A 20033-nucleotide genomic window follows, 5' to 3' on the forward strand; every position below is an offset into this window, starting at 1 on the left:
CTGCATTCTCGTTACCATAAATACAACAACTGGGAGTGAGTCTCATGCGATACATTTGTTACAATTCAATTTTGAACTGGCTGTTAGTTGAAGACAGTTTGTTCCAACAGCACGCAGACAGACAACATAGCTGCGATGACAGCACCTGGAAAAAGAGCTCTCAACCATTTAAAGTGAAGGAATAGGATTTGTCTGTTTAATTATTATTTCTCAAAATTCTAAGAAAAAGTCACGCCAAAACAGAGATCACTGGTAATTTAAATTGAAGAAAGAGAAGTTAGACTGTGACAATCTTTTATCCCTCAAAAACTCTAAAGTCAGCTTGATTCCATTGAAAGAGCTTGCAAGTCATTAATTGTTGAAATTCGCTGGAGAAGGAAAGCAACATTCCGGGAGGACTTCAAGCAACATTGGACTGTAAATTTGCAAGGACTCTAATTTTTCTATTTTAAATGTTGTTTATATCTTCATAGTGTTTAAGAATTTAGTTCTTCTAATTAAAGAGTTAATTTGTTGATTTAAAGACACCTGGTTTGGTTAGCCTCATTCAGGGGTTAACAGATAGTATAATTTGGCTGGGTCTTGCTTTAATTTGGAAAGTTTTAAATGATATGTTAGCCAATCTGTGGAGCGACGGGATTGAATTAAGAGTGCGTTGGTCCCACCACAATCAGAATCGTATATCGGTCGTAACAATATAAATAACTTGGATCTTGGAATAAAGAGCAGAATCTCAAAATTTGCTAACACCACCAAACGTGGAGATGCGGCAAACAATGAGGATAATATGAACTGCCTGCACAGGACATAGATAGGCGAGCAGAATGGGCAGAGAGGTGGTAGATGGAATTTAATACTGACAAGTGTGAGGTAATGCATTTTGGCAGAAGGGATAGAGAGAGGCAATATATACTTAATGGCACAGTTCTAAAGAGTATGCAGGAACAGAGGGACTTGGGGGTGCACGTGCATCGATCTTTGAAGGTGGCAGGACATATTGAGAGAGGGGTTAGTAAAGCATATGGGATCTTGGACTTCATAAATAGAGGCATTGAGTACAAAAGCAGGAAAGTCATGCTGACCCTCTATAAAGCTCTGGTTAGGCCCCAACTGGAGTATTGTGTCCAGTTCTGGTCACCACACGTTAGCAAGGATGTGAGGGTCCTTGAGAGGGGGCAGAGGAGATTTATTAGCATGGTTCCTGGGATGGAGGATTTTAATTACAAGGTTAGGTTGGAAAAGCTGGGCTTGTTCTCCTTAGAACAAAGGAGATTGAGAGGATACTTAATAGAAGTGTACAAGATTATGACAGGCTTAGATAAGTTAGACAATGAAAAGCTATTCCCATTAACAAATGGTACAAGGACTAGGGGATACAGATTGAAGGTTTTGGGCAAAAGATGCAGAAGGAACACGGGGAAGCATTTTTCTTTTGAAGCAGCAGGTGGTAATGGCCTGGAACTCGCTGCTCACAAGGGTGGTGGAAGCAGAGCCAATCACTGACTTTAAGAGGACGGCCACCTGAGAGAAATAGACTTGCAGGGCTATGGGTATCGAGCAGGGGAGTGGGACAGACAGCACAGCTGCGTGGAGAGCTGGCATGGACTTGATGGACCGAATGGCCTCCTTCTGACTCTATGACTAACTCTTGGTCACCTACGACCTCATCCTTGCTGAGTTAATACTGGCTCCCTGTCCTCCAGCTTATTCATTTTAAAATCTTGTCATCTTTAAATTCCTTCATAGCCTTGCTCCACCTGGCTCTACCAATTCTACCAGGCCTATATCTTCTCCCAAACACTACTCCCCTGACTCTAGCGATTGAGACTTCTACTGTTTCCCTTTATCTCACCAAATGCAACAGCAATTTGCATGTATATATTGTATTTATTGTAGAAAAATGTCCCAACACACTTCACAGAGGCATAACCAAAAGATGGAAGCCAAGTCAAAGGAGTAGATATTGGAGGTGAGGGTGGAGGGTGACCAAAAATTCACCTCTTTGACCAAAGTTAACGAGATGGAGGGGGAGAAGTCGAGTTTAGGGAGGGAATTCCAGAGCGTGGGACCTAGGCAGTTAAAGGCACAGCCATCATGGTGGGGTGAAGGGAGGGGGAATGCATAAAAATCCAGAGTTAGAGGAATGGAGAGTTTGGGTGGGGCAAGGGGTACAACGAAAAAGGGGGGCAAAGCTATGAAAGCATTTATACTTGAGGGCAGAAATTTTAAATTTGAGAACTGGGAGTCAGGAAGAGCTTTCAGTTGCCTCCGGCCCATTCTATGGAATTCCTTCATTAAACTGTCCTTTAAAAAACCTTTCTTGGCTTGCTTTTCCTTTCTCATGTCAATCTGGGACATACTCAGGATACTTTTTTTGTTAAAGAAGCTATATAAATGCCAACTGTTACTGCATATGCATGGAAGCTAATTAAGTAATTTAGTTTACAAGCAAATTTTTAAGCATACTCAAAGGCACATCTAACTCAAACATCACTTGAGCTCAACTGCAACTTCAACTAATTCACCAGAAGTTGAAAGGGTGAGTGAAGCAACTTTTCTGATTACTTGAATTATAACAAAATACTGTTGTCTTCCAACAATTTTAGTTACTTCAGTTCATTTAAAGACTAATTGGAAGAAATATAGTAATTATTACAGTTCCACTGGTGAATCACAGAAATTGTATTTGTCATGAGTGGCAATGCTGCAATATTAATGTTTCAAACAAAGAGTAAAGCCTGTAAAATGGAAATCAGAATGATTAAGTACACAGGATTGTATCCATTACATGGTGTGAAGTATTTTAACAAGAGAGTTTATAGTAACAAAAGAGTAAAGTAAATCAACACCTATTTCCATTCGTCAAAATTTCTACATCCGGTCAGCTGACCTAATAACTGGCTAAACACAAACTTAAACCACTAAAATAGATATAGCAACAATAAGTGCAATAAGTGAACTCTTACCTGCTCCAACTGGTGTAATTTATAAAAGTATCGATGCCAAAATTCTGAATGTGAAACTGCTGCTGGCACCTGTTTAGGGAAAAAAAACAAGAGTTTCTATTCCACAACTCAACCATGTAACCTTTAAATCCATTAATTAAAATAATAAACCAGTAAATATTTTGTGAATCAAAGGATTTATCTATTAAAAAATCTAGCTCCATCCAGGTCTCTTTACATGACACAAGTATTCTGCCAGCCAGGATAGCAGACATGTAAATATATCAAAACATGATAAAGTGCTTGGGAAATGCCTCTATCAAGTTGAAGATTGGGAATTTACTATGCAAGAACTTCCAGGGAAAATCCACCAAATATCATGCCATTCCATGCCACATCATGATTAATAGGCTAATAAATAAAACCTTTGTAAAAGGAGTAATTGTTAATCCCCATGTCATAGCTGTTCAAGTGAAATGAGTTTGGCACAATCAAACCAGTTTCACATTGAAATGACCCCACAACGCAAAACTGGCCCATCACTCGATGCAACTGGGATTGAGAGAGCATCAGCAAGAATAAGCAGAACAGTTGACACAGTACACACCATTTTTGTGTAAAGCGCACGTACTGAAGGACTGTTAACCAACAGGCCTGAGATTTCCCCTTTCTGATCTTCAAGATTAAAACAAGCAACCCACTCATCGTAGAGCTCCAGGGGACCTGCAGAGAAACAAACACAAAGTGTCCATTACAAAAAAAACTGTCTGCAATCTGAATTACAATTTCAAACAATGAAGGACATCTATTATAATAATATAACGCTTACATTTCATACACTGCTTATTCTTACTGCTTCTCCAAATGGGTCTGCCAAATTAATCCCAATTACACTGTGATAAAACAGTTTTGTACTGCAGGCCCACTTTTCAATTAAATTGGTTTTGTCGCCAAACTAACTTCATCTGATAAACCTCATCATAGGAATTTGACAGAGTAGTTAGTGGGCTAGCATGCTATCCCTGGATTTGAACCTTGTTCAGAGAGATGTGATGAAAGAAATTTAACTGCTCTATTGACCTTAAAAGTCTTAAGTAAAATCGAACTGTGCATTTTCACAAAAGTGCAACTCGCAATGGTCTTTCAGTTGTGTGAAAAAATATTAGTCTCTATTCTAGGTAAAATTTAAAAATAATCCAGAACACCACCCATCATTGAATAGTAACTACAGGTTTTCATTTTCATATAGGAAAGATTTCCATAAGTTCGGCCTAGAATGTATAACCAGACAGATAGAGCATAAAACCCAGAAGGCAAGCATCTGTACAAGAGACTAGAACAGCCACACCGAGGTGTACTGCTCAGTTTTATTCACTGTATGACTGAGAAGATAGAGTGTTGCAGACAGTGCAAAGAACAACCAAACAGATGCCTAGCTATAAGGAAAGGGTGATAACCTGTAACTATTATGAAGAGATGACTCATGGAAACAGTATTCAATAATTTGAAATTGCTAGGAATAGATCAATTGTTCCCTGATAATATGCCTGTGATTGTTACAAACACCAGAACCAGGGGATACAAACTCAATTTTAGGAAAGAAGGTGCACACACAATCTAGATTTATTTACTTTACAAAGAGCATGATGAATCTGTGGAACAGATAGAACAGCAACTCACCAAGGCTCCTTAGACAGCACCTTGTAAACCCGTGACCTCTACCAACTAGAACAGCAGCTGCATGGGAACACCATCACCTGCAAATTCCCCTCCAAGTCACACACTATCCTGACTTGGAACTATAGTCGCCATTCCTTCACTGTCGCTGGGTCAAAACTTGGAACTTTCTCCCTAACAAGCAGTGTGGGTGTACCTACACCACACAGACTGCAGTGGTTCAAGAAGGTGGCTCACCACCAACATCTCAAGAGCAATTAGGGATGGGCAATAAATGTTGGCCTTGCCAGCGACACCCACATCCCATGAATGAATAAAAAAAGACTGCCTTGGGAAGCAGATGGGGTGAAAAAATTTAGCTGAATGGATAGTTGAGGAAGAAGTCAATATATAGACATCAACTTTTGGAACTGGTCAAATGAGTTGCATAGTCTTTTCTGCTCCTGTACTTACCTACATACCCATTCAATCCTCTCAATTTAAAGTTTCTTTGAAACCTACTATCTATTAGAATAAAATCAACAGACTTAAATCCAGCGGGGCCACACATTAAGCCAAAATTCACTACTACATAGCTTGTAAATGATAAACATTTGTCAAAGGGATTTAGTTTCTTACCATCTGGCTCATTGCAGTATGTTGCCGGATCAGCCTGTAGACTGTAAAGACGAGCCTGAAAACCAGTACACATGGTTATTTAGTCAAAGAATTGGCATCAATCAGTAACAGTGGTTCGGAGGACTTATTCACCAAAGAAAAGTGTAGAGAATTGTCATAGTTGGTTTCAAATCAGAAACTGACCTATGATGGATGCAAAAAGATGATATACAAATGCAATAGAAAAGGGAAAAATACCAGATTGCTTTCTTTATCATTCTCTACATGAGTAAGTATGTAGCAAGTTTTATATTGATGGAAAACAAATGGAAAATATTGCAGATGCTGGAAATCTGTAATAAAAATAGGAATTTCTGGAAACACTCAGCAGGTCTGGCAGCATCGGTGGAGAGAGAAACAGAGTTAACATTTCAGGTCTGTGACCTTTCAGCAGAACTCATGAAAGGATCTGATGAGAAGGTCACAGTCCTGAAATGTTGGGCTGAATTTTACCAACCCCCCGACGTTGGTGGCCGTGACAGCTGGGGGGTGGGGGGGTTATTGCGGAAAATACGGGAGAGGCCTGCCACAGGTCTCGACAGTGGGAAGGCCCCACTCCATTTTACCAGTGGCAGCGAGGCCTCGTGGCAGCCCCCCCACCACACGGCGATGGAAACTTCATTTAATATTAAAATAAATGTTAATTAATGACTAATGACCTACTAGGTAGCGGCGGCCATCCCACACCAATATTCCAGCCAGTTGCCGGAACTCATGTGCCTTCGGATCTCCGGAGATCAGAGGCGGAACACTGGTGGGGAGGGGGGAGAAGTGATGTTCTCAGGGCTGCGGGGGGGGCAGAGAGTGGGGAAAACGCTTCCTATTGGTTGCGGGGATGGTGGGAAGGGGCTGGGGGTCAAAGATAGTAAAGTTCGGGCGGGGGGGGGGGGGTAAAGTTTGAGATCTGAGAAAAAGTTTTATTTGGGATGAGAGGACAATTTACATCTTGATTACTCATTTGTGGGGGACGGGGAAGAGGGGACTCAAAGTGCAATTAATAGTTTAATTTTATTTTTTGTACAGCTGGACCTTTAAAAATTTAAAGCTCACTGAAGGGCTTGAAACCCTTTACAAATGGCGCCGGCAGCTGTGAGGTGGCACCGGATGCCGTTGCCAAGGACAGAGCGCCAGCCTCCTCTACGTCATCGGGGCGGTCGAGACCCGCGGCGCACTTTAAAAATTCAGCCCGTTAACTCTTGTTTCTCTCTCCACAGATGCTGCCAGACCTGCTGAGTATTTCCAGCACTTTTTAAATTTTATATTGATGTAAACTGTTATTGTTCTTAAAGAGTGAAGCCTTCCACGTTCTGTGCAAGCAGTTTTGAGCAACTACTAAATACGGAAATATTGGCATAGTGGCACCATTTCCAACCAACTCTTAGAAAAAAAGGTTGCAATAGTTACTTTACTTAAAGCTATGAAATTGGAAAAACTGGACACACATATATAGCTTCAATATTTGGGTTGTTGCATATGTATAAGCATCTTCTTCTTTGGCCTCCTTGTCTCGAGAGACAATGGGTAAGCGCCTGGAGGTGGTCAGTGGTTTGTGGAGCAGCGCCTGGAGTGGCTATAAAGGCCAATTCTAGAGTGACAGACTCTACCACAGGTGCTGCAGATAAAATTGGTTGTCAGGGCTGTTACACAGTTACCACAGTATGGTATAAGCATATACCATAGATATACAAGGTACTACTAATCACTGAGTCCATGCTGATAACAATTATAGCTGAAAGCTTTATTTTATAACATGCACTCTGAATAGTTACACAATTTATTCTCTGCTTTAAAACAGAAATAAATCATAGCTATCTGGGTCCTCTGTTAGAATTTCCTTGAGTGCAGGGATCAGGATAGAAATAACATGAATATACAAAACAAGGTGTTTTAGCCCAAGATAAAGGAAACATATTTAAGCATACAAGTCTTTTCAGTTACGCCACTATTACTTAGCAAATGTCTTCTACATTTTTGTCACAAATTAATTTTCTGACTTTCCAGCGATATGGTTATGACAGTTGCACAATACAAACATTAGTAATAATCAATAATGCTTCCATTCTCTACTTTTCAATGCTCCCAAAACCAAATACATCACCATAAATGGTGGAAATGGAGCAAACTAATACCTAAAATTCCTAATGCAACAAAATTAGTTTGCATCATGAAATTCAGAACCACACATTTTGCTGCAATTAAATTTTAAAGAAAAATTTCAAGTGAGATTCAAATATAGCCTGTACTAAAATTGCTTTGGAAATTATAATTTCAAAACCCCCCGAACTGCCTGGCCCATCCCACCACCTTAATAACAATCAAGGGTACTCTAATCTAAAGTGTTAAAGTAAGTAGCTTCTTAAAGACTAGAAATGAGCTTCAAATTGCTCCAAGTACCTTAGTACTGTCGTAGAGTTCTGTAGTACCAGATGGTGTTGCAACCAGTGTTATAACGTCACAATCAATAGTTTTGTCTGGAGGAGGAGCAAACGTGTCTGAGAGGACTCCCAAAATGTTTGACAATCCCTTTTTGACTTGCTGCCCTGCTCCTGTAGAGGTTTCTGCCTACAAACAAATGTCAAAGAAATGTACATAGGTTGTAACTGTCCATACTAACACAATGTATATGTTATTGCTAGAATGACAACCTCTTCAACAGGCTACACCATTTTTTTTTTTTTAATTTTACCTCCATTGGAGGTCAGGCCTTTAGTGATAATTACAAAACTACCTAAGCTTTATTCTCAGATTATGTGAGCCAATTGCTGCCTTATAATCACTCTTTGCACAATTTACACTCACGGCATTAGTGTGAATACAATGCCAAAGACATTTTTCTATTTGTTACAATTATATTTTCACTGGACCACAATGTTTACACTACAATTCCATTGCCTTCTAGCTGCTCAAATACTATTTAAATTGAAAGCCTACATAAAAATGCCCCCAAAGAATGCTATGAATATCTTGGTTGACACCAACCATTGCCACTGTTTTGAGTACAGGGCTCCGTAACCAAGTTAAGAAAACTGCATAACCTTGAACAAAAAAGATTAAAGTTAAATAATCTTAAAACACAGACATTCTTGTTAATTGTGCAGGAAGGAAACCCTGACAGGTGGTTGGAATATTGGCTTATGAACTAAGAATCATAGGTTGCAATCCCAGTCTTAACTAACATTCATAATCTCAAGTGCATTTAGGAGTAAGTTTGCCTTTCTTGATGGCAACCTTTGAAGTAGCATCTCATCACAATGAGGAGGAAGATTGCCTCCTGGTGAAGTCACGTTAACAGCATCTGTGGAGATGCTTCAGGCCAATCCATCCCAAGCGAGAGCATGGTAAATGCAAAGGTTAATGCAGGAAGCAAAAAAACAAGTTTACCCACTCCCACTCCCCCCACGTCTGTACATTCTCTTCACACTGTAACAATCTTCAGCCGCTGGAACAAAGGAAGGCTGGTTACACTCATATCTGGTATGTTACAATCATCAAGTGAAATGAACCAGACTATTCAGCAAGTTATGCACTGTAACATTCAATTATCAATAATCTGTATTCACATAGTGCACGGTCACATTTTCATGACATTCCAAAGTGCCTCTCAATCAATAAATTACTTCTGAAATACAGTCAATTATGTAGGCAATAGGATAGAAATTGCCATGCATCAGCAATGCTAGCCCAAACAAATTGCAATTTTTCATCAGGAGCTCTGATGGGAGTGAGAAAAGATACCCAGTAAAAACATATCAGATTCCTACTTTTAAGATGCAAACTTTATTCAATGTGGACTCTTTGAAATTGACTTCTCCTTCAAAAAAGTGGACAATGTGCTGCAAGACGGCCGCCAAAGGTCATATCACATGGCCTGTGTATTCAAACGGTCTCACTGTCTCAAAAGTACAAAAGGATACATGCCAGACTAAGAGGTGTCGACTACACGTGTCCTGGAACCATCAAGAGACATTCCAGAATTGAATGGTTTTCTTGAGACAAGGTGGTGTAAAGCAGACACATCATAACAGAATAGTGGTCTACTCTACATTGGGGAGACCAAACGCAGACTGGGTGACCGCTTTGCGGAACACCTCCGCTCAGTCCGAAAGCATGACCCCGAGCTTCCTGTTGCTAGCCATTTCAACACTCTCCCCTGCTCTCATGCTCACATCTCTGTCCTGGAATTGCTGCAGTGTTTCAGTGAACATCAACGCAAGCTCAAGGAACAGCATCTCATTTACCGATTAGGCACACTACAGCCTGCTGGACTGAACATTGAGTTCAATCATTTCAGAGCATGACGGGCCCCCCATTTTACTTTTTTTTTTAGTTATTTTTTCTTTTTTTGTGTGTGCTTATTTTATCTTAGTTTGTTCAGTTTGCCTACCCATGGTTTTTTTTCACGTTTGTGCTTGTGGCTGTTCAGTTTTCAGTCCGTTAACACCCTATCCGTACTAATGCTTTGTCTTTCAACACACCATTAACATATTGTTTGCCTTTGCTCCATGACCTTCTGGTCAGCTATTCTGTGACCTTGTCCTATCTACACCTTCTCCTTTGTTATCTCTTGCCCCACCCCCACTTTACTTGCTTAAAACCTTCCACATTTCTAATATTTGCTCATTCTGAAGAAGGGTCACTGACCTGAAACGTTAACTCTGCTTCGCTCTCCACAGATGCTACCAGACCTGCTGAGTATTTCCAGCATTTCTTGTTTTATTTCAGATTTCCAGCATCCGCAGTATTTTGCTTTTATAACAGAATAGTACCCATTCAAACATTAATAGATAGCCATGGATTCCATATCCTGGTCCATTCTGTGGTCACATGAGGGGAGAAGGTCACGTTTCAACTAACAGAAAATCTAATTTGATCAATTTTGACCTTAAAAGGCAACCCTCTGGAGAGAGAGAGAGAGAGAGATCACAGCAACATCATCAGAAGGCAATCCAGCCAGGGGCTGTGGAAAGATTCAGCCTAAACAACAAAAAGTCCTACTACTAATTCTATGCTTCAACTTGGTGCAGAGAACTGAAAAAGTGACCGCCATCTCTAGTCTGAAATCGTAACCACCAGAAATCTACAATGTGTCAACAAGTTCAAGACTACAAACAACCCAGGCCTGAACCTTTAAAAGAGACTGTCCTACTTAGAAGATTCAACAGGTTTACCATAAACCATAAACACCTACCACACCTTGAATTCTTTACCTTCTATCTACCTTCTCTTGAGTGCATGAGAGCGAATGCATGCGTGAGTGGTGTTGCAAACATTTCTGGGGAATTAATATTGTTCAATAAATAGTTAATCGTCTGATTTAAACCTATAAGAAAACCTGTCACATGTCTGTTTATTTGGCAAGTAAAAACACTCAAGAGCTAACTCATCATTTTAAACAAAACATGATTGCGGTCATTTGGGAGGTGAACAGAGGGAACCACCCACACCCCTTACCACCTATCCATAACAATACTGTACATCAGATTGCTGTGCCTGCATCAGTATTATGCTTACATCCAATGTTTTTAACTGGAGTCAACTATATATTGAAGTAATGCAGTTATATACTCACACTCAGCTTTTCTTTCACTGCGTTCGCAGTAGCAGCAATTGTACATGCTGTATCATGTTGTACCACATGTGAAAACTCTGCAAGATCCCGTTTCATAAACTCCAACGCTTCAGTAGACTGTTGGTGGGGAACAGGAAGGTGACATGAACCATATTATACCGAGTTTTTTTTAGATCAATCTTTCATTCCTCTTTTAAAATTCTTCCGTATCATTTATCTTTCCCAGACAAGCAGTTAACTTTCACCTATTTACTATCTGTTAATGACACTCTGAACATTAGAAGACATAAAAAAAAGAAATCCAGGTTGATTTGTCTTTCAATTTTGTTTTCCTTACTGTACAGAAGCAATCTGCTCCACTCAATCCATCTCTAAACAACCTAATCTTTGGCACGATTCCACGGCTAACGCTTTAGGATGCAATATGGTAGTACACTAACATACCGCACAACTAAATCAGTAGTTTCGGATCATGGCTGGAAATAGATGCTATATATTCTTTTTAAAATAGGAGCAGCACAGACCAAACTGCAAATCTTAGTAGTTAAAATTGAGAGATTAGGAATTCTACAATCATGTGAGAATCATAGGATCAGTGAGTTGAGTGAACAGTGGTAGCACATAATGCTCCTTTAATACCAAGGATGAAATCCAGCAACAGGTTTGATAAGACTCACTTCTAAACAGCCAGGGTGACTGTGTAGGGGTACACTCAATCAAAACAAAAGATAAATATTTATAAGTACCCACTGATGAGATTGGGGAGAGGAGTGTAACTTGAAATACATCAACATACTGCCTTTGACCTCTCGGACTCAAGTTTGAATCCAGCGCATACTGTTAGGATGAAAACCTCTTCTGTCCAATGGCTAAGAATCCATGCGAAATTAGCATTGCGCAATCTTAATCCAAGTCCTTGTAGGCATAGCATCAACCTGCACTTTATCAGCACCAAATTGAATAAACCTGGTATTTTTGTTCATAGGGCCCATTACAATCCTCGAGTGGGAAACTCAAAATGATATACTAGTTTAACGGGGTCACTCTTCAGCAGTTGAGAGAATTTAGATGAAGCAGAAGCCTGCCTCTTACCACACTACACCCGAATTGGAAATGTTCTTTCTTGGCAGTGGGGATAACCTGTCCATTCTTCATCATTAATCACTAACTAGGTTACAAAAATTAATGTCCCTGTTTAAAAGAACTTTCACTTCCACTTATTATTTTCACTTAGTATTTTCCCCCCCAGAGTCCAGATATAGTTTTTGCTACAATTTAGACATGTTGTAATGATGCAAATCTGGAAAGAAAAAGGTCTTTAAAACCTTTTAAAATAGTTGCTACAATTGGCCTACCAAGACAAGTAAAAAGCTGCTGTATTCCTCCGGATCAGGATCCAGAAGTGCACCCCTCTGAGTGTCATAGAAACATAGAAAATAGGAGCAGGAGTAGGCCATTCGGCCCTTCGAGCCAGCTCCACCATTCAAAGAACAAAGAACAGTACAGCACAGGAAAAGGCCATTCGGAACTCCAAGCCTGCGCCGATCTTGATGCCTGCCGAAACTAACACCTTCTGCACTTCCGGGGCCCATATCCCTCTATTCCCTTCCTACTCATTAGTTTAGTTTAGAGATACAGCACTGAAACAGGCCCTTCGGCCCACCGAGTCTGTGCCGACCATCAACCACCCATTTATACTAATCCTACACTAATCCCATATTCCTACCACATCCCCACCTGTCCCTATATTTTCCCTACCACCTACCTATACTAGGGGCAATTTCTAATGGCCAATTTACCTATCAACCTGCAAGTCTTTGGCATGTGGGAAGAAACCGGAGCACCCGGAGGAAACCCACGCAGACACAGGGAGAACTTGCAAACTCCACACAGGCAGTACCAGGAATTGAACCCGGGTCGCTGGAGCTGTGAGGCTGCGGTGCTAACCACTGCGCCACTGTGCCGCCCTAATGTATTTGTCAAGATGTCTCTTAAACGTCGCTATCGTATCTGCTTCCACCACCTCCCCTGGCAGCAAGTTCCAGGCACTCACCACCCTCTGTTTAAAAAACTTGCCTCGCACAACCCCTCTAAACTTTGCCCCTCTCACCTTAAACCTATGTCCCCTAGTAACTAACTCTTCCATCCTGGGAAAAAGCTTCTGACTACCCACTCTGTCCATGCCGCTCATAACTTTGTAAACCTCTATCATGTCGCCCCTCCACTCCGTCGTTCCAGTGAAAACAATCCGAGTTTATCCAACCTCTCCTCATAGCTAATGCCCTCCAGACCAGGCAAGATCCTGGTAAACCTCTTCTGTACCCTCTCCAAAACCTCCACATCCTTATTCACGCAATATTCTAAGTGTGGCCTAACTAAAGTTCTGTACAGCTGCAGCATGACTTGCCTATTTTTATACTCTATGCCCCGACCGATGAAGGCAAGCATGCCGTATGCCTTCTTGACTACCTTATCCCCTTGCGTTGCCACTTTCAGTGACCTGTGGACCTGTACGCCCAGATCTCTCTGCCTGTCAATACTCCTAAGGGTTCTGCCATTTACTGTATACTTCCCACTTGCATTAGATCTTCCAAAATGCATTACCTCACATTTGTCCAGATTAAACTCCATCTGCCATTTCTCCGCCCAAGTCTCCAACCGATCTATATCCTGCTGTATCCTCTGACAATCCTCATCACTGTACGCAACTCCACCAACCTTTGTGTCGTCCGCAAACTTACTAATCAGACCAGCTACATTTTCCTCCAAATCATTTATATATACTACAAACAGCGAAGGTCCCAGCACTGATCCCTGCGGAACACCACTAGTCACATCCCTCCATTCAGAAAAGCACCCTTCCACTGCTACCCTCTGTCTTCTATGACCGAGCCAGTTCTGTATCCATCTTGCCAGCTCCCCTCTGATCCCATGTGACTTCATCTTTTGTATCAGTCTGCCATGAGGGACCTTGTCAAAGGCTTTACTGAAGTCCAAATAGATAACATTCACTGCCCTTCCTTCATCAATCATCTTTGTCACTTCCTCAAAAAACTCAATCAAATTAGTAAGACACGACCTCCCCTTCACAAAACCATGCTGCCTTATGATCATGGCTGATCATCCAACTCAGTAGCCTGTTCCAGCTTTCGCCCCATACCCTTTGATCCCTTTAGACCCAAGAGCTATATCTAACTCCTTCTTGAAAACATACAATGTTTTGGCCTCAACTGCTTTCCGTGGTAGCGAATTCCACAGGTTCACCACTCTCTGGGTGAAGAAATTTCTCCTCCTCTCAGTCCTGAAAGGTTTACCCCATATCCTTAGACTATGACCCCTGGTTCTGGACTCCCCTACCACCGGGAACATCCTTCTTGCATCTACCCTGTCAAGTCCTATTCGAATTTGTTAGGTTTCTATGATACCCCCTCACTCTTCTGAACTCCAGCGAATATAATCCTAACCGACTCACTCAATCTCTCCTCATACGTCAGTCCCACCATCCCAGGAATCAGTCTGGTAAAGCTTCGCTGCACTCCCTCTTTTTAAAAAAAACAGCATCAGGTGAAGACAGGGCCAGACGTGGCTTTGACAGATTCAAATCAAGTAACTTACTGAATGCCACCATCGAGGTACATACATGAACAACTTTGGTAAGATACCAAAGAACAAACTAGCACCTGTGGAACCACACTCCAGCAAAAAAAGTCAATGGTTTCAGATAACAGCAGTGAGAGACAAAAACAAAAATAGCTCAATTTTCTCCACTTCTGCTATGCTCTGCTCTTGATTCCATATCTTACCACAGGCATCTTTACTTTCTTCTTCTGGCCACACTTCCAAAAGTATCGCCATTGACTGCAAATTTCTTCATTTGGAGCGATTCCATTAAAGAAAGATACTTCAACCTATGACAGTCAGTGAAGGTTTAGAGTATTCTGTATCTTCTAAAAAGGATATTTCATAAACCACCTGGTTGTTCCCTCCAAAAATAATCTTTGCAAATTCTTATACCCAGCTATACAATATAAGACAAAGGTAGGCTCTGTTCTTACCTTTTCTTTTACTGATTGGAAACCTTCCTGTATCCAGCTACCCCACCAACTCCCACCAGATTCCCTGCAGGGAAAGACAATATTCATTTAATTTGAACTCTTAAGCAAACATTTCATCCTTAAAAACACACACATTGTCACCTATCTGCAGCTCTGTAACATTTGTATCCCACTTATTTTCTTTTAAAAATGAAATACTCAAGTGATGCATTGCTGACAGTCCAGGAATCAGCTGATTTTAGCAAGTTCATAGGACAGGATTACTAACAGGTTGTGCCAGAGTACAATACAGGAACTTGCAGCTCAGATTCCCATTCATTGAGTTCACAACCTTAACAAGACTATCCAGGGAAGGTGGGAACCAAAGTACAGCAAAATGCAAAGTCAACAAAGGCACAAATCCCTCGGGCATTCCGTATCCCTCCAAAAACCTGGTTACAGAAATGTAAAAGAAGAAATCCAAACACAAATCAACTATCCTCGTGTCCAAGAAATGACGTGGGTTTAGGCCAAGAGGTTATAAAAGTCCACTGCAAAGAAGAGTACCAGATTTGGAAATATGTCAATCCAATCAATTATGCACATCGGTGCACACAGACAGTTAGCAGGGAAAGCTTTCTTTGGAAGCCTCAAAAAGGCCATGGTCAAATGGTTGCCACACTCAGTACAAAAATAGTTATTTAAAAGCATGCAAGGTTTTAGAGAATTAACTGAAACATAACTCATAATAAAAATATATCCATTACAACAAAATAATCATATAATTTTAAAGGAATTATCCAATTTGTTAAATTTGCCATTTGCACAAAAGAACTACAATCACGGTTACTTTCATTTTTTTTAAATAAGCAGGCTCATAAAAATCCCAACTAGAACTCCTGGTGTAAAGGTTATGCTTGCCTTTATTTACAGCACCTTTTTTTTCTTTTGTATCAAACAGCCATCTAAAATAGAAGCATCTGTGCCATCAATGGAATTTTCCTGCACCTTTTTTTTTTTGGAGTATAGCATTGCCAAGAATGTTAGTGAACACTGTATCCCTGATCCCCATTCCTGAACTTCAATACTTAACTAAACACTCAGTTAAAATAAAATGCCGCTGAAGGTTAACCGCTCAATAGTTAGAATGGCCATTATTTAAGACAAGCAGAACTGTATTTTCATGTGTGGCGCCAGTTAATCCTTTAGCTTTGGTTGTAGTGAAGGAGCTACCACTGAAGACAAGCTCAACATGCAATACCACAACACTTTTGGGCAGCACAGTGGCACAGTGGTTAGCACCGCAGCCTCACAGCTCCAGCGACCCTGGTTCAGTTCTGGGTACTGCCTGTGTGGAGTTTGCAAGTTCTCCCTGTGACCGCGTGGGTTTCCACCGGGTGCTCCGGTTTCCTCCCACAGCCAAAGACTTGCAGGTTGATAGGTAAATTGGCCATTGTAAATTGGCCCTAGTATAGGTAGGTGGTAGGAGAATTGAGGGAAGGTGGGGATGTGGTAGGGAATATGGGATTAATGTAGGATTAGTATAAATGGGTGGTTGATGGTCGGCACAGACTCGGTGGGCCGAAGGGCCTGTTTCAGTGTTGTATCTCTCTATGACTCTATAGTGATCTCAAAACCAGTCTGGAAAGTCAATAATTCTGCTGTTATATTCCAATTAGCGCCAAACAGTTGGGAAATAACAATGAAATTAAGTGAAAGCAGTAATTGTGTTTAGGGTTAGGGTCCTTAGAAGTCATCACTTCCAGGTTACTTTCTACAGCAAGGTCAAGCAACTGGGATAAGAGAACAGAGATCCCACAACACATCCATCTGATATTTTTGACAGTACTAAATAAAGTATTCTAGATTTACATGAGAGAACAGCAGATATTGTTTAAAAAGCATAATTACAAGTTATCTGTATTTACAATCAAATATTAGCTCAAACATTATCGCAAACATTGATAGTTTAAGAAAAAAGCGATGGAAAAAATGACAACTGCTGCACCAGCCCTCTTACTCAGCTTAAATGCTCATTCTATTCCCATGAAACATCGGTACATTTTTGCTAAATATTGCAGCAAAGGAACACTAATGCTGTCCTCAAAAGAGGACCTCTCTCCGCATATATTACTTTTGTACACTGAACTTCTGCACCACCAACATTTTTAATATTGTTGACATAGGTCATGGTTAAAATCACAAGATGCTGCAACATCTCCAAAAGAAGATCAAGTCTTTCAGAGCCTGTCCATCATGGTACAACATTGCCTTTTTTTTTCAAGCTGCAGAAAGAAGTATATTATGACCTTAAGCACCTGGTCACCCAATTCCCAACATCCTTCCCAGATGCTTTTCTAGTAATATACAACTGCAGATCTGGTGGCATGGCAGTTGGCTTTGTGGGTTCAATATACTGCAAATAGCAGAATACTTTCCATATATCACAAGATTAAATGGAATGATTTCCCAAGAGCAGCAAGATCCTTGATATATACAGGATAAGTGATGTGGATATAGTCAGACAGCAAGCCCCCGATGCATCAGAAAGCATCAAGCATTGTCCTTATCTTCAAATTGTATTTCATATCCTCATAAAACATTAACAGCTTGCACAACAGTACCAGTAAGCAACAAACAGTAAAAACAGTATTTCTAGGAGACAGATGATCCACATAACTTTACTCATCGACAATTCTGCTTCGGCAGATTTCACATCTCATTCAGAGGGTAGTGGGTGTCTGTAAGTCACTGCCAGGAATGGTGGTGGAGGCAGAAACCCTCAACTCATTAAAAAAGGTACCTGGACAGTGCTGTAACCTGCAAGGCTACGGACCGGGTGCTGGAAGGTGGGATTAGATTGGGCGGCTAGTTTTTTTGGCCGGCACAGACACGATGGGCTGAATGGCCTCCTTCTGTGCTGTAATTTTTCTATGGTTCTTTCTCGGTCAAGTCTACATCAAGCAGATAGGCTGTTCATGAGATAGAACTCCACCATTTTTGACATGGGCACTTGCACAGAATGTTGGTTCTTTTTCAAGTGGAATGTCTGCCGTGAGCAACATTTTCACAAAATCCTACATAATACTTATGCTCTCTGTGCCACAGTGGCTCTCTGAAAAGATATCTCTATCATATGTTGCTTCTTTATGATGCCACGATCTGAAGCAGTCTCTCATCCATTTGAAGATACATAGTCTGTTATTATTGATTTACAAACAGGATTCAACTCCAGATTGCATTACCTGTAGAAGGGTTTCCTTTCATCCAGATTAGCTTGATGCCAAACTCTATGTGAATGCAAATAGTGCAGTCTGTGATTGTTCAATCAGATAACATGGATTTGTTCAAAACTACTTTTTAGCTTTTTAGAAAGCCGTGTTGTTAGGATGTAGGACGAAATTCAATTTTCTTGATAGAGGAATCCCAAAAAAAAGTAGTCTGTTATCTATTCAAGAAGCTCATCTTTGAGCAAAAGGGGAAAATGAGCTTTCCCATTTAAACATGAACCAACCAACCAATAAGGAAAAGCGGATGGATGGGGGAATAGGATAGAATATGGAAAAATATGCTGCTGCCAGACAACCCCCACCCCTAATCTCATATTTGCTTTCACCCCTCTGACCTGTTGTTATTTTCACAATGCACTCTAGCTGCTCACAAAGATGATCCAAATGGGAATCTTCACTCACAAAGTACTCAAAAATATCATTCACAAGGAGTTCACAATGCGCATGGCTTTGGAGGAGACGCTGCTGTTGGGTTGAACTTGCTTCATCACTTTGTAGATGTAGATCAAGTAACTGTCTTTTATCTGAACTAGCTCCAAATGAAGCCCCATCAAGCCAGCCAATTAATCAATAATCTCAACAGAATTATTCCATTGCAAAACTTGTGTGAATTGTCTACCCACAAACTACATTCCCCGTTATGATATTTAGGTACACTTTTTAATGACTACATGCAATGATAGAAATGCCTATGTAATCAGTCTTTACATGGAAATTCCCTTTAGAAATCACCAATACTGTAGTTACAGGCAGTACCATCTAGGTGGTGTTGTGCAGCAAATTTCTCAACTCAGTTGCCAACTTGCATATATAAAGAAGCACAAAATTTCAAAAACTGATTGTGAGCAACATCACAGGCAATTTACCAGTTACAACAGCCACTGTAAAATGCAAGACTAAACTCAGATATGCCTTTAGCAGTATTATGCAAACAATATAGCACCTAATAACAGTGAAACATTCCAAAGCAGTTCATAAACACTGCATTACTTGTGGCGTTCAAGATGTTTTGACTGGTTTACTGGCCATCAGGTCTGGGCCAGTGAGACATCACAGGAGATCCCAGGAAGACAATAAGTGGGTTAAGGCTGCTAACTGTCAGGTACAAAGCCCAACGGGGCTCAAGACTCAGAGTGGCAAAGGAAGACTGGGATAGACAGGAGATGGGAATGAGAGCTGAAGACAAGGTATCGGCAGTGAAGAAGAAAGAGAAGGATTTTTGCAGAGAAGAGAGAATTGCAGGGCAACAAAGGGATGGAGAATAGAAGGCAAAGGCTGCAGAAATAGCAGAAACCAGGGGTGAATGAGGAGGTAGGGAATTTGGGGATGAATGTGGATTGCAGTTGAGTCAAATGGTTCTGATGAAGGGTCACAGACCTGAAACACTAACTTTGTTTCTCTCTACAGATGCTGAGTGTCTCACTGTATTGCCTGGAACCTTCTAATGAGATTCAAGTTTAGGAATTTCAGTCTCTCAGGCCTCAGGATGTTAACATTTACACCTGGAAGGGTTGGCCCTTTCAAGGTTAATGCTCCAGGATGGCTTTTAATGTTCTACTAATGAACGCAATCTCTTGTGGTTCATTCAGTAGAGCATGCATACGGACCTTCCCCTTTCATGGTCATTTCTTCAGCCTCTGAGTTTCAAACTATCATCCCAAAGTTAGTCTGTACCACTGGCCAAATCCCTTCAAGCACCACTGCCCACACCTCCAACCCACTGACGATGTAGCAGGCAAAACAAGTAAAAAACACAGAAGATAAAAGTGCACACACAAAAAGTACATAGGATACAAAAAAAACACTGGCAACATTAAACCATTAGAGACACAGATTGTATTTTTTCATCTGTTAATATTTA

At 40.8% G+C, this 20033-nt stretch overlaps 1 protein-coding gene across 2 annotated transcripts in view; it reads right to left on the reverse strand.

The window, feature by feature from the left end:
* bsdc1 (BSD domain containing 1) overlaps positions 1 to 20033 on the reverse strand; it is a 50446-nt gene that overhangs the window by 27420 nt on the left and 2993 nt on the right. For both annotated transcript variants that reach the window (XM_068011783.1, XM_068011782.1), the window contains exons 2-7: positions 14904 to 14967; positions 10849 to 10965; positions 7674 to 7841; positions 5241 to 5295; positions 3553 to 3668; positions 2967 to 3035 (exon numbers count right to left, since the gene is read on the reverse strand). In XM_068011783.1, coding sequence (XP_067867884.1) covers positions 2967 to 3035; positions 3553 to 3668; positions 5241 to 5295; positions 7674 to 7841; positions 10849 to 10965; positions 14904 to 14967 — 589 coding nt within the window. The remainder of the gene's footprint in view (positions 1 to 2966; positions 3036 to 3552; positions 3669 to 5240; positions 5296 to 7673; positions 7842 to 10848; positions 10966 to 14903; positions 14968 to 20033) is intronic.

The sequence above is a fragment of the Heterodontus francisci genome, chromosome 31 (genome assembly GCF_036365525.1).
Source record: "Heterodontus francisci isolate sHetFra1 chromosome 31, sHetFra1.hap1, whole genome shotgun sequence".
Taxonomy (NCBI): Eukaryota; Metazoa; Chordata; class Chondrichthyes; order Heterodontiformes; family Heterodontidae; genus Heterodontus; species Heterodontus francisci.